Source organism: Octopus bimaculoides, chromosome 29 (genome assembly GCF_046866305.1).
Source record: "Octopus bimaculoides isolate indiv1 chromosome 29, ASM4686630v1, whole genome shotgun sequence".
NCBI lineage: Eukaryota > Metazoa > Mollusca > Cephalopoda > Octopoda > Octopodidae > Octopus > Octopus bimaculoides.
This window is the reverse complement of record NC_142956.1, coordinates 18344823-18359866: the sequence shown is the minus strand read 5'-3', so window position 1 is coordinate 18359866 and position 15044 is coordinate 18344823. Positions and strand designations below refer to the sequence as shown.

At 37.8% G+C, this 15044-nt stretch overlaps 1 protein-coding gene across 3 annotated transcripts in view; it reads right to left on the bottom strand.

Annotated features, from left to right (window-relative positions):
- The window catches only part of LOC106877983 (adhesion G protein-coupled receptor G4), a 32019-nt gene extending 18241 nt beyond the window's left edge, over positions 1 to 13778 (bottom strand). The window contains exons 1-12 of one of the 3 annotated variants that reach the window (XM_089344981.1): positions 11853 to 13778; positions 9274 to 9484; positions 7933 to 8004; positions 7608 to 7679; positions 6437 to 6508; positions 5277 to 5348; positions 4522 to 4593; positions 3421 to 3492; positions 2787 to 2858; positions 1737 to 1906; positions 726 to 817; positions 317 to 497 (exon numbers count right to left, since the gene is read on the bottom strand). In XM_089344981.1, coding sequence (XP_089201107.1) covers positions 317 to 497; positions 726 to 817; positions 1737 to 1906; positions 2787 to 2858; positions 3421 to 3492; positions 4522 to 4593; positions 5277 to 5348; positions 6437 to 6508; positions 7608 to 7679; positions 7933 to 8004; positions 9274 to 9464 — 1138 coding nt within the window. In that variant the 5' untranslated portion in view covers positions 9465 to 9484; positions 11853 to 13778. The remainder of the gene's footprint in view (positions 1 to 316; positions 498 to 725; positions 818 to 1736; positions 1907 to 2786; positions 2859 to 3420; positions 3493 to 4521; positions 4594 to 5276; positions 5349 to 6436; positions 6509 to 7607; positions 7680 to 7932; positions 8005 to 9273; positions 9485 to 11852) is intronic. The other 2 variants (XM_089344983.1, XM_089344982.1) reach the window with 2 other exon arrangements.
- Between the last annotated feature and the right edge of the window lie 1266 nt (positions 13779 to 15044).

The following is a 15044-nucleotide window of genomic DNA, read 5'->3' as shown; positions in this document are numbered from 1 at the left end:
TATATATATATATATATATATATATATATATATATATATACGATGAGCTTCTTTCAGTTTCCGTCTACCAAATCCACTCACAAGGCTTTGGTCGGCCCGAGGCTATAGTAGAAGACACTTGCCCAGAACCATGTAGAAGACACTGAACCCAGAACCATGTGGTTGGTAAGCAAGCTACTTACCACACAGTCACTCCTGCATACAATAAAATATTTTTTCGTGTATCAGCAATTATACAATGTTCTTATGAATAATTCTTGCATGATAAATCAGGTGTAATTTAATAAAGAAATGAGAGAACAAAGAACGCGCTTACCAATGACGTCATCCTTGTTACATAAGTTTCCGGTGCAGCAACGAACACAAGAAGCGTCATTTGTCCATTGATTGCATGCAAGGGTCTTTCCCATGGCTTCGAGACACCTACTGTGTGTGCTGCAGGATTTTTCAATCTTCGGCATAACACGATTCCTTGATAACATAATTTGGCATACAGGCTGCAGGGATAAATATAAAAGTCATATACTATTACTACCATCACCAGCAACAGCAGCAGCAACAGCAGCAGCAACAGCAGCAGCAACAGCAGCAGCAACAGCAGCACCAGCACCAGCACCATTATACAGGCACATAAGATAATTAGCGAAAGCATGGTACAAGCTGTTAGGTTAAACTGGCTTTGGATATATTTTAACAGAAGGGAAGAAAGTAAGATTTTAGTTTACCTCTGCTCCTGTACAGTTTGTCACTTCTGAATCATCGCACATTAACCCCGAACATGTTTGACACTGCAAATTCTTTTGAAATAACGAATAATCTACAGAAAAGAAGATAATATCCGTATTTAGGAACTAACTAGCGTAATGCATAACAATAACGTGGAGGCGCAATGACCCAGTGGTTAGGGCAGCGAACTCGCGGTCATAGGATCGCGGTTTCGATTCCCAGACCGGGCGTTGTGAGTGTTTATTGAGCGAAAACACCTAAAGCTCCACGAGGCTCCGGCAGGGGATGGTGGCCAACCCTGCTGTACTCTTCCACCACAACTTTCTCTCGCTCTTTCTTCCTGTTTCTGTTTACCTGTATTTCAAAAGGCCAGCCTTGTCACGCTCTGTGTCACGCTGAATCTCCCCGAGAACTACGTTAAGGGTACGCGTGTCTGTGGAGTGCTCAGCCACTTTCACATTAATTTCCGTGGATCGAATCAACTGGAACCCTCGTCGTCGTAACCGACGGAGTGCCAACATTACAACATTTCACTTCTTATTAGTTAATTAGCTAATTAGTTAACTAGCTGACCAATTAACCAATCGATTGCTTAATCATTCGGTTAATTAATTAATCAGTTATGTTTGCCAAAGTCGTTTCGACGTCAATCGCGTCTTCTTCAGTAACATGCCCTCTTTATTCCAGGTTATCTTCCCGTCTGCCGTCTGTCTGTTAGTTTTTATTCAGGTTATATATATATGAGGTTGTATGGATGGGGGTGGTGGTGAGAATATAGAAGGGAAGGTACGAAAAAGAATGTGTTCATGTGTGTGTGTGTGTGTGCGTGTGTGTGTGTCTGTGTGTGCGTGTGTGCGCGTGCGTGAGTGCGTGCGTATGTGCATGCCTGCGATGTTGTGTGCGCATATATATATATATATATATATATATATATATATATATATATAATCCGGGGTTTTGTTTAGTGTTAATAATAAAATAATGACAAAAGCAAGGAAGATTTTACTAACTTTTACATTGCGAATATTTCATTATACGTATTACTTCGCTTTCGTTATTTCCCGAATCTGTATGACATTCGCCCTGGACTTCCACAGGTCTATCGTATTTACTTATCGTATAATTTACCACGGCCGGCAGGTGACATCCACACATCATGTCGTTATTGTATTTGAGGTCACTGTAATTATAGAGAACTTTATAACGGAATGCTATTTCAGATGAATAGGAGTTTCTCCTGCTGGATATGACAAGAAACAAGGATTATATAATTTCAGCAAAAGTGTATAGAAATCACGATATTCATGTTCTTTCTTTCCAGGTGTTAATAACAACAAAAAGTGAAATGGTTTCTAGTGGAAACTGCTTCACGAGGACAATGCTCCTGCGCGCAAGTCTGTGGTTGCAATGGCTGTTGTGCGCGACTGTGGCTTTGAACTGGTTGATCACCTTCCACATTCGCCTGATTTGATACCATCTGACTATTTTCTATTCCCTAAATTAAAAAAAAAAGCTCCACTTGGCTTGGAAGCAGTATCAGACCAATGATAAGGTCATATCTGCTGTCGAGGACTTTGTGAATGTCAGGATAGGAGCTTCTATACCACGGGAATCCAAGCACTGCAACACTGCAACACCGATGGAAGACGTGTATGGACCATAGAGGAGACTATGTCGAAAAATAAAAAAGAACTTTTGGTTAAGTTTGACCTTTGCATCGTGGTCGGCCTTTGACCTTTTCAACCTACCCTCGTATATATGTACACGTGCATGCACACATATGTATGTTGGCCACTGAACTAACTCCTGTTTATTACGTGTATTTATGAACAGGGATGAAATTAGACCAAACAAACCACGTGCTATGTAAACGGGGACTTAACAATGATTAAACATCATACTTGGAAATAATCATTTTGACTTATTAAAACTGAAAACATCTCCTCGTTATTTATTGTCAACTGTATTAAACAATTGCGAATTTGTTGATCTCTCATTATGATATTACTTTTACAAAGTGTTTCGGTTTTCAAATAAATAAAGAGCTTTGTTGTACATACATCTTCTTTATACTGGGAAGGAATAAGAAAGCGCCATCCTCATACTTTTGTATTCGGTTTACACTAAAAATTCTGAAAGAAAGAAACAAAGATAAGTTAAAATACGTAAAAGTCAATAAATCTGTTTTGTCTTGTCAAATACTTTCTAAATTTCTGTTTAGTCAACGCTGACAGAACAAACGCCCATGTTTACTGTGCAGTTGTTTACTTCTCTGTATGGATCTCCTGGAGGTGTATTTTGCACATGAATAGGTTTGACCAATTTGGAAGAGTAAAAAACATGGTCTGTGGTCAAGAGGAAAAAAGAATGAAGATGATTAATGGAATATATATTTATATATATACACACACAAAAACACATATATACGTATGCACACACACTCACATAATTTCAAACAACGATGTAGCCTTCAAACACTCATATTCTTGCACACGTTCACGAACACTCTCTCACACACATATTGGGAGGGAATGTGAGTTATAGAGGCGTAACGAGAGAGAGAGAGAGAGAGAGAGAGAGAGAGAGAGAGAGAGAGAGAGAGAGAGAGAGAGAGAGAGAGAGAAATATGGGAAAACAAATTATTTAGAAATATGAAGTCAAAGAAATAGTATTAGCAAGATAAATCCAGCTTACAAATCCTCTAATTTGGGAAGATTTACGAAGATTCCATATTCAATATTCGAGATAATATTTTTGTATAGATGTCTGTAAGATAAAAGAGAATTGACAAAAAATAATAAAGAAGAGATTTGTGATAAGATATTAAATATGTCTTATGAATCAGATACTGGGAGCGAAAAAACAAAAAGGACTAGAAGTGAAAGAATTAGATGATGATAATGATGAGTGAAAATACTAAAGGTGATGTGTGAAGACGATAATGATAATGATGGTGATGAAATATGAATATATATTTATCACTATCAGCGTATGTGTGATTATATGTGTGAATATTTGTTTACCTCTCTATATACACGTCTATGTGTGTGTATGTATGTGCGTACACACGTTTGTATATGCATATCTGTGCATGTGTACAAATAGATATATGTGTTTTTGTGCGTATTTAGATGTATATATATATATATATATATATATATATATATATATATATATATGTTTATATGTATTTGTATATGCTTGAACAGTTATCTATCTATCTATCTATCTATCTATCTATCTATCTATCTATCTATATTCATGTGTATGCACGTGTGGATGCTTTTACGTGTGTACTTGCGAGTCTGTTTATGAGTATCTACCAGTTTATTTATTCATATATATATATATATATATATATATATATATATATATATACTCATGTATACATGTGTGTGCATATGTTCGGTGTGTGTGTCCAGCATGGTCGCAGTCAAATGATTGAAACAAGTAAAAGACTAAAGAGTAAAAGTATACGTGTGCATGTGTATCTGTTTCCGTTGTTCTAACTGGACCTATCCACCTTAAACCTATTACGAATATCTTCAAATAAATAATCTAATAAGATATATACATCCTGCAGCCTCATATCTTCTTGGAAGATAACATCAAACACTGTAGTTCACGAACACTCATATTCTTACACACATTCACGCACGCTCTCACACGTATATATCATAAGAAGAAAATGTGAGTTTGTTGTGGCAAAGAAACATAGAAGAAATATGGGGAAACATTAATTATTTAGAAATATACAGTCAAAGAAATAGTATCAGCAAGTGCGATACAACTTACATGCTGCGTAAACTAGGAAGGTCTTCAAAGGACGCTTGTTCAATCTTCGAGATATTATTACTTTGTAGACTTCTGTAATATAAAAGAGAATTGATAAGAAATAGCACAGGTGAAATAATAAATATTATGTCTAATGAATTAGATGCAGGAAGAGAAGAAAAAGTAGAAGTGAAAGAATTGATGATGATGATGAGTGAAGTTGCTAATGGCGATGTGGGATGAAGAAGATTATGATAACGATGATGGTGATAATACTGAGTGTAATGCTGTTGGTGGAGATGGTGGTGTTGCTGTAAATCAGGCTGCTACTGACGAAGATAAGCGATAAAGATGACGTTGATGATGATGATGATTGTGGTGGTGATGATGGTGATGGGGATCATGATGATGATGATGCTGATTACTAAAATGAAAGAAGAATGAAGTACAAACACCATTCGAAAATTCTCTATACTGACTGATCAGTTTCGGCTATTTCCGTAGCATCATCAGCAAGGATCACTTAATTGTCTCTCAGTATATACATACTCATAAAAATTCATGGATACGTTTCCTTCTTTGGACTTTTCTCTTTCTCTTTTTGACGAAGTGCTCTGCTCGAAACGTCAAACTCTCTCCTTTCACCGAGCGTCAAGCTAATACATTTTTTTATACATATCCTCGTGTTGTCCATTTTTATTCATTTATTTGAATTGTTTAATTATTTAGAAATATACAGTCAAGGAAATAGTATCAACAAGTCTGATCTAACTTACATGCTGCGTAAACTAGGAAGGTTCTCGAAGGACCTTTGCTTAATTTGCGAGATGACATTATATCGTAGATTTCTGTAATATAAAAGGATAAGAAATAGAAGAGACCTGGGATGAAATATCAAATATCATGTTTAATTAACTAATTACAGGAAATTACAATTTGGTCTTCGATGAATCGGTAATGACGAGTGTTTAATTGTCTAATTCAATGTCTAATTAATTGTCTAATTCAATGGCCTGACGTGACTCTTGATATAAGATGTGCAGTTTTGCAACAGGCTGATAGTATCTGACAGAAATTGGAGAATCGATGACGGGCTGCACCAGGTAGAGGCCTCCAGGGCAGGATGAGCTGCTTCATGCGATTTATCTTCATATGCCGGATATATTTGATAATCCTTGGCATATGTCTACTGTAACGGGTAACAGAACGGGTTGGCACTTGTCGTCGATGCTCTGGTAGTTGAGGCTCAAGCATATGTCTTATCAAACAGATCTCTCCGCTATAACTTCCTACTCACAAGATACATCATCGAAGGGATTAGTAAAGAATGCGGCATGAATGGAGCTCTGATCAGTTTCGATTAGTTGAAAGTCAGTATTTTGCGTCTGAGTAAGACTGATTTGGAGTCTATCTTCAGACGCTGAGTCATTGCAATTTACCACGAAATTTCCCCGTGGTCCGACTAAATGACAACATTTTGCATTCCTTCATATGGACAAGAACCTAGAAGAAACGACGAACAGACTATAGTGAAAATGCGGCGGAAAGATTGAAAACAGACACTTCGGTCAGGACTCATAGATATTTCTTCTTTCTACGGATGTCTTCAGTTATAGCTTTATTGATCAGTAGCTGATATTTACAGCCGTATGAGCTCATGCAGCATCCTGATTGCTCCTCTGGAAGCAAGTTTCCTACCAGATGTTTACCCATTCTCTGCGATATTATTGCAGTAAAGGCTCTGTAAATTGTAGGGAAACAAGTTATCGGTCTGTAATTTTGTAGATTTGCCGTTTCAGTGGATTTGGGAATTAGAATAGTTTTCCCTTCCATGAGCCATTCAGACATTGTCACTGGCTCTGCTAATATTTCATTAAATTTCTCAGCCAGCTTTTTATGTGTTTTTAAGAGTATCAACAAGCCTGATCCAACTTACAGAGTTTGTAAACTGGTAAGTTTTCCGAAGTATCCTTGTTCAGTATTTGAGATCTGATTATGGGATAAATCTCTGTAAGATAAAAGAGAATTGTAAAGAAATAATATAGACATGGGATAAACTAATAAATGTTATGCTTAATGAATTAGAAGCAAGAAGAGAAATACAACAACTAAAAGTGAAAGAATGAATGATGTTGATGATGATGATGATGAGTGAAGATGATTGTGATAATGAGGGTGATGATGCTGCTGGTGATGATAATGCATGATAATAATATCAATGATGTTGATGATGATGATGATGAGTGAAGATGATTGTGATGGTGATCCTGATGATGATGATGATTAAGATGAAGTGTAAAGTACTAAAATAGAACAGGAATAGGAAAATGCGAAAAAGAAGAAACGCGATAAATATGAGACAGATAAAGAAGATGACGAATTACAAAAAGTAGAAGTGGATATGTAAATAACACACACACACACACACACACATACACACACACACACACACACATACACACACACACACACACACACACACACACACACACACACACATACATGGTAAGTTAATTTCTTTACTGTTGTCCCGCGATTTTCATTGGGCCTGTTGTATTTTCAGTAAAATGGTGGTTTATTAGACTATTAATTGTCGGTGTGATGACCAATATAGCTTCCTTGTTATGAAGATTTCCATTGTTTTTCTCCGAGGCCAATATGGAAGAATCTATCACAGTGTTGAAGTATTTGGTGAGGTGTTTGTGGAAGGAAGATGCGTCGGTAGTGAGGCGCTCCTTCATTCAGAAGTGGAGCGGTCGGACTGTGCTACCGATGTAACATTTGTTGTATCTGGGGCGTCATTTCTGGTGTAATACGTAAGTACGTAGGCAGCGGAAACTCCCGAGGCTGCTGACTGAAGTGTGTGTGCGTGAAGGTGTGTGACAATATGAATGTTTGAGGCCTACATCAGCGTTTAATATCATGTGTGTAACTGTGTTTATGGGCCTTTGTGTGTGTGTGTATAACTGTATATTCCTTTAAATTTCTTTATTCACCTTTTCTTTATTTTTATTCTTTTTCCTATTCGGAAGAGAAGAAATATGGGAAAACATTGATTATTTCGAAATAAACAAAGAAAGAGGATCAGTAACACTGTTCGAACTTACAAAATGCGTAACTTGGGAAGATCATCAAAGCAGCCATGTTCAATTTCTGAGATCTCATTACGGGATAGTACTCTGTAAGATAAAAGACAATTGATAAAAAATGATATAGAAGAGATTTATCATCAAATATTAAATATGTACAATCAATTGCATGCAGAGAACACTCATATTTTTACACACATTCACGCACACACTCACAAACATATAGTGGGATAAAATGTGAAACACAGAATGGCAAAGAGACGGAGAAGAAATATGGGTAAACATAAATTATTTATAAATATACAATGAAAGAGATTCTATTAGAGAGACTGATTCAACTTACAACTCCTCTAAACTGGAAAGATTTTTGAAGGATTCTTTTCCAATATTCGATATTTTATTATAGGATAGATCTCTGTAAGATAAAAGAGAATTGATAAGAAATAGTAATAAAAGAGGTTTGGGATAAAATATTTAATATAATATCTAATTAATAAAATGCAGGAAGGGAAGAAAATAACTAAAAGTGAAATTAAAGGATGATAATGATGGGTCAAAATGATGATGATAATGATAATGATTATTAAAAGATATTAGGGAATATATAGAAATTAATATACAAAATAATAATAGTAATATCAGTAAAATAAGACAGTAGGCTCAATAAAATATATAAACGAATGTGGGTTGTCATAATAGAAACTTCACTGTTTATAAAGCTGTTGGTATAAATATATTAGGAAGAGGATTAAAGAAAGTGTGAACTGTGCAACGTTAAAGTTACAACTTACAGGATTAGATATATTGTGGTGTATGTTAGGCACAAATGACTGCGCATGTGTATGCCCATGAGTCTATACATGTATATATGTATCTGTGTATATAATTGTATTGCACTTCGTGTTTGGCTTTGATTAGTCTAAAATGTTTTCCAGCCGAAGTAGGCAATAAAAAATGAAATGTTTACTACGTTAAGGGTACGCGTGTCTGTGGAGTACTCAGACACTTGCACGTTAATTTCACGAGCAGGCTGTTCCGTTGATCGGATCAACTGGAACCCTCGACGTCGTAAGCGACGGAGTGCCAACAACAACAATGTTCATATTGTGGAGGCGCAATGGCCCAGTGGTTAGGGAAGCGGACTCGCGGTCATAGGATCGCGGTTTCGATTCCCAGACCGGGTGTTGTGAGTGTTTATTGAGCGAAAACACCTAATGTTCCACGAGGCTCCGGCAGGGGATGGTGGCGAACCCTGCTGTACTCTTTCATCACAACTTTCTCTCACTCTTACTTCCTGTTTCTGTTGTGCCTGTAATTCAAAGGGTCAGCCTTGTCACACTGTGTCACGCTGAATATCCCCGAGAACTACGTTAAGGGTACACGTGTCTGTGGAGTGCTCAGCCACTTGCAGGTTAATTTCACGAGCAGGCTGTTCCGTTGATCGGATCAACTGGAACCCTCGACGTCGTAACCGATGGAGTGCCAACAAATAAGTCAATGTGTATTGAGACACACAGTCTACTTGATTTCATAGCAAGTAACATAATGACTTGTTATACTACAACATAATATGGTGCTTAAAGCTGTGAGATCAACCCTATAAGGCATTTGCCAAGCACATAGTCAATGACAGTTTAAAACATTGTATGTGGAAAATATGTAAAAAGAATTGTCAAATACTTACAAATATTTAACATCGTGGGGAATATTCTGTGGAACAGAAGTCAAATTGAGATATCTACAAGTTATACGCGTAGTATCATCATTACATCTACATAAGTTGCAAACGTCAGAAACAGCGTGAGCCTCCAAAAACAGCCTCAGGTATAGTAGCAACACAAAAGTCAACATGACATGGAAATTTTGCCGGAACATATTTTCATGCGTAGATTAATCTGTAAAAGAAGAAAATGCAAGATATCAGACACTCCGATACTATCTAATTTATATTGCAGATTCTTCGAGGAACAAAGATGACCACCTCATCGATAGACCCCCATCAGATCCCTCTCACGAGCTTGTTGAATGTCAGTGGTGGAGGCTGATGGGCATCGTATCTCATTTTCGCGCTTCATGCTTGTCCGGTTATTTTTAAATGTCTCGATCCGCTCATACACACTTCTATACGGTAGCGCGCTGTGTTCGTGTTACTACGTGGAGGCACAATGGCCCAGTGCTTAGGCCGCCATCCAGTGTCATCAAGCCAAATGTTGTATATCTCTTCAGTGACCCGTTGGATACAGGCGTCGAGATATGTGAAGAGAAACACGGATTTGTAGCAAAGAGCAATGCGTAGAGAATACAATTACTTTGGCATGGTGAGGCAGTTCTTTGACAGGAACAATGCTGGGTGGACGTCGATCACATTCAGTCTATTCGTCAATCTGGCGAAGCTTAGATCTGATTGAAGAGCGAATGGCAGGCAGGTGTATCTGAGAACTGAACGCATCTTTCGAAGTCACCTGTACCTGTAGAAGCAGTGAACGTACGACAAGTATAACTCCAGATCAATCTTCACTAGAGTGGGAACCACAGATCGGAGATCGTGGCAGAAATTCTCAAACTGTCGTTGCATCATCCAGCTACCAGGCATCGAAGGGAGATTTGATGCACCGAGCAATGCTGTCCACCCCGAAAGCGAATAGGAGGGATCCAATGGATCACCTTGTTGAATGCCAGTCAAAAACAGTATGACTTTATTTGAGGTGAGGAGCGAGCTCGGAGCCCCGTACGAAAGGCAAGACAGCAGATAGGCAGCGGGTAGACAGGCAGTTGAGGCAGGCCTGGTGCAAGTGGTCGCGGTTCAGATAATTGAAGACATTTTTCATGCCAAGCTGGGAATCGCTCGATGTCGGCTCAAGAGGATAGTTATTGAAGAACTGTCTAATACCATGCGCTTCATCCTCGCATCTGATAGCTACCCCAGCTGCACCGGGTTGTGTTTCTCACCTAGTTTGGATGTGATAAATCTGCAGATAACTTTGGCCACGAGCCTCCGGAAGATATTGCCTACGATTTGGCGGGATGAGAGGAAGATGCTTCGAGAATAAGGGCTCAGGATGCCGCAAATGAATCTGTTAATGAGAATCGTAGTTGCCCTCAGCAGGTGGCGCCCGGCTCGGGCAATAAGTGGATGCAACAATACTTGAGGTAGCCGCGTCTGACACCATTGGCACGTCCGCTGCTACTGGCAGGGAAAGACCCCAGAGAAGTGAGGATGTCTTTCTAGGGCGCCTGAAAGCTGTGTGAAAGAATGGGTCTGAGGTGTAAAGTAGCGTCGATAGGCAGCCAGGCCCGCTTCAGTAGAGCAGAGGACGGTATTATCTGAGGCGACTACTATGTCAGTAGCCAAGCCATCACCATTAATAAGTTTGCGTTTTCCCTGTCGCCTAAACGCTTTTAAGCCGGCTGGAATTCTAAAGAGAATCAATGCTTTGTAAAGTAAGAGTGGCTATTCCACAAGGAACTCCTAGAATTATTGAAAGTAACAAAAGGGAAATGGAATAGGGAAAAAAGGGAAATGAAATCGATACATGTTCGGCCGTCTAAGCAACTTTATAAGCCCCATCGCAAAGTAATGCACTGAGTTCCATAGAAACACAAACAGCGACTAACAAACAAACACAAAAAGCCAATACTAAAAACGGTAAACTATATAAATATAATTACAGAAAAAAAATCACTTAAGTTCTGAAATATGGAATACAAAATATGAAATATGGAATACAAAATATGAAATATGGAATACAAAATATGAAATATGGAATACAAAACAATTGTAGTCTTATTCGACTTGAAAGTGTTATGACCGAGACATTAAAACAGAATTTTGGAGGAGTATTTTTCCAGTATAGTAATTCCAAGTGTTTCCGAACTAGAATAGTATGAAATGACAAACGATGTAGAAGAAAAGGAAAAGATTCGGTTTACTGAAGAAACATAAATTTTTGCATGTATGTAATAATTCCAAAAATCGAAAAGAATTTTGTCAGTGAACAGGTCGCGGTCTCAAAGCAACGAAAATATTTTGACAAATTAAATTTAAATGTTGAAGTGAATCTTTTGTGTGTTATTTTAAATTGCTTATAAACACCTTCCACGCTGCAATTGTTTTCGTTCCAGCACACGATCTCAGATCAGGTCACTTGCTATGCAAGTACATCTCCGTAATATATTTTTAGTAGATGCGAAATGTAATTTTGCAATTTAAAACTAAATACAGAATTTAAAAAATTTTTGATCATGTATAAGCAATGTACTTACATGTTCTTCCACGAAGCCAAACCGAAGTCTTCGATGCCCAACTGAATAATGAAGCTTTGGAGCAGCAATTTATATAAATGCGCACGATCGAGCGTGTCATCTGTGTCTTTAATGTCAAATGGTCACAGATATGTTATGCGCAGAAAAATACTTAAGGGAATCTAAACTAGAGACAGCTTATTCCTTTCTATCAATTTCTTTATCTATCTTTTTGTTTATCTATCGTTACACACACACACACACACAAACACACACATGCAGATACACACACACGCATGCACACACACATGTATGTGCGTCTGTGTGTGAGAGAGAGAAGGAACGATATACAGACACACATACGTACGTACACACACACACACACACACACACACACACACACACACACACACACACACACACACACATATATACATTAATTAATTAATTATAATTAGTGCTCAAACTTTGTTTTAGGAGTGTTGGTATTCATTTTTATTGCTTTTGTTGTTTTTCTTTTCCCTGCCGTTTCTGCAAATCCCCAGAATGATTTTAGTTGCGTTTGGGACTGAAATAACCATTTGCATTTTGTTAGGATTAATTGATGTCATTAATATGGTGAAACCTGGTTATTTATCATAAATGAGTGTCTGATACACATTTTTAAAGAAATCATTATATGATTGTATATTGGAAAGGGCCTTGGAGAAGCAGTTTAAGTCACTGATGATGATTCAGCTACACAAGAGGTTGTACCGGATGACATGTTACCAGTAGCAACTTGAAATGATTCTAACTTCTATAGTTACAAATAAACATCCTAGAAATGTTTTATTTACCTTTGCCGCAATGAAACAAATATCTTAGCTTTTTGGTTAAGATTGTAAGAATTACTTTTAAAATATAAAACAATTTTATACAAATTAATCACAAGAATCAAATGTGGTCCTCCTGTCTATAGGCTATAACATTTTTACAAAGGCGTAATTTGAGGTAATTGTGGGAACTAATTATTGCAGATAGAGTAACCTTGTAGAGTGGAGGCGCAATGGCCCAGTGGTTAGGGAAGCGGACTCGCGGTTATAGGATCGCGGTTTCGATTCCTAGACCGGGCGTTGTGAGTGTTTATTGAGCGAAAACACCTAAAGTTCCACGAGGCTCCGGCAGGGGATGGTGGCGAACCCTGCTGTATTCTTTCACCACAACTTTCTCTCACTCTTACTTCCTGTTTCTGTTGTACCTGTAATTCAAAGGGTCAGCCTTGTCACACTGTGTCACGCTGAATATCCCCCGAGAACTACGTTAAGGGTACACGTGTCTGTGGAGTGCTCAGCCGCTTGCATGTTAATTTCACGAGCAGTCTGTTCCGTTGATCGGATAAACTGGAACCCTCGACATCGTAAGCGACGGAGTGACAACAAACAAACAAACAACCTTGTAGAGGCTTCATCGGTGTCTTCACAATGTTGTTTAGCCATAGGTCAGCTCTGTCTGAGTAGATAAACAATCAAATATAGGTTGTGTTGGTGGTTAGTATTTATTTTATGACAGGTGAAAGAAAGAGAAAAACATTATATTAAATAAAAAAAAAAAAAGGTGGAATAAAAAAAATCAAGTCGCAATTTCATATTAGCAGCACAAGCGAGAAGGCCATGAATGGATGACAATGAAATATAGAAAAGTGTACATTGGAGTGGGAAGCAACGACAAACACTAAGTTAATATTATGTTACACACTCACATATGAAAAGATTTATTTGATAAAAGAAAGGCTCCAACGAGGAAAAAATGACATTTGAAAATTTCTGATAGTTTTGTGGGCTATTTCGACATAATATTTGATAGGTACAAATGATTATTCCGCAGTAAATATATCTCAAGCGCCGGCAAGACTTAAATAAGGATTTAAATTAAATTTTAAAAAAATAGATCAATAGAAAGTGAAATTAATTGATTTCTACGCTAATACAAAAGATAAATATGTCTTCTTTCTTATTTTATATCTTATATTATGTGATCAAAGTTAGAGAGTGACTCAAAAACTAGGAGTTTCGCTTATTACCATTAACAGTCTACGCACATCTACTAAGTGTGTTTCGTTATTTGTGTTTGCGATTTTTAAAATATTTCTGTTGTCAAATTTTAGTCATTCGTAACCTTGCAAACATCTCATAAAAGATATCGTCATAAATGGTTTTCATAAAGAATAATATTTCCAAACTTGTTTTGATTGCTGATGAAAAAGAAAAATTATGAACGAACGACAAACACAGTTACTGCGCATGCAACTATGATGGTTGTAAGGAAAGGTCACTCTTATTACATCCCTTTTCTTTTGCAACGTTGATTTCAAGAAATTATATTTTGCTACCCAGAACGATTTATTTGCGATCAGAGTTGTTCCGAAACTGAGGTACTACTATACTCATACACACATGCATGCATGCGTACATACGTACGTACGTACATACGTACATACATACATACATACATACATACATACATACATACATACATACATACATACATACATATAAACATACCCACGCGTAGATATACATTCATATATACACGCAAAACCACACTATTCTCTTCTACATCGAAACTGTGAGATGAGACGACTAGATATAAGAGAAGAATATTTATATATTGTGGAGACGCAATGGCAACAGTGGTTAGGGCAACGGACTCGCGGTCACAGGATCGCGGTTTCGATTCCCAGACCGGGCGTTGTGAGTGTTTATTGAGCGAAAACACCTAAAAGCACCACAGGGCCCCGGCAGGGGATGGTGGCGAACCCTGCTGTACTCTTCCACCACAACTTTCTCTCACTCTTTCTTCCTGTTTCTGTTGTGCCTGTAATTCAAAGGGGCCAGCCTTGTCACACTCTGTGTCACGCTGAATATCCCCGAGAACTACGTTAAGGGTACACGTGTCTGTGGAATGCTCAGCCACTTGCACGTTAATTTCACGAGCAGGCTGTTCCGTTGATCGGATCAACTGGAACCCTCGACGTCGAAAGCGACGGAGTGCCAGCAGCAACAAGTTTATACATTATCTCAAAGAATTAATTCTTCAGTTGGCGATAATTTCACTATTGTTTCAGATATTACAGTTACGAATCTTTCTGTTACGGAGTTGAAAGAATCGTGGTGAGGTTCGTCATATACGACTGTAATTCTTTTCAAACAATAAAGCTAAATTTAGAATAGG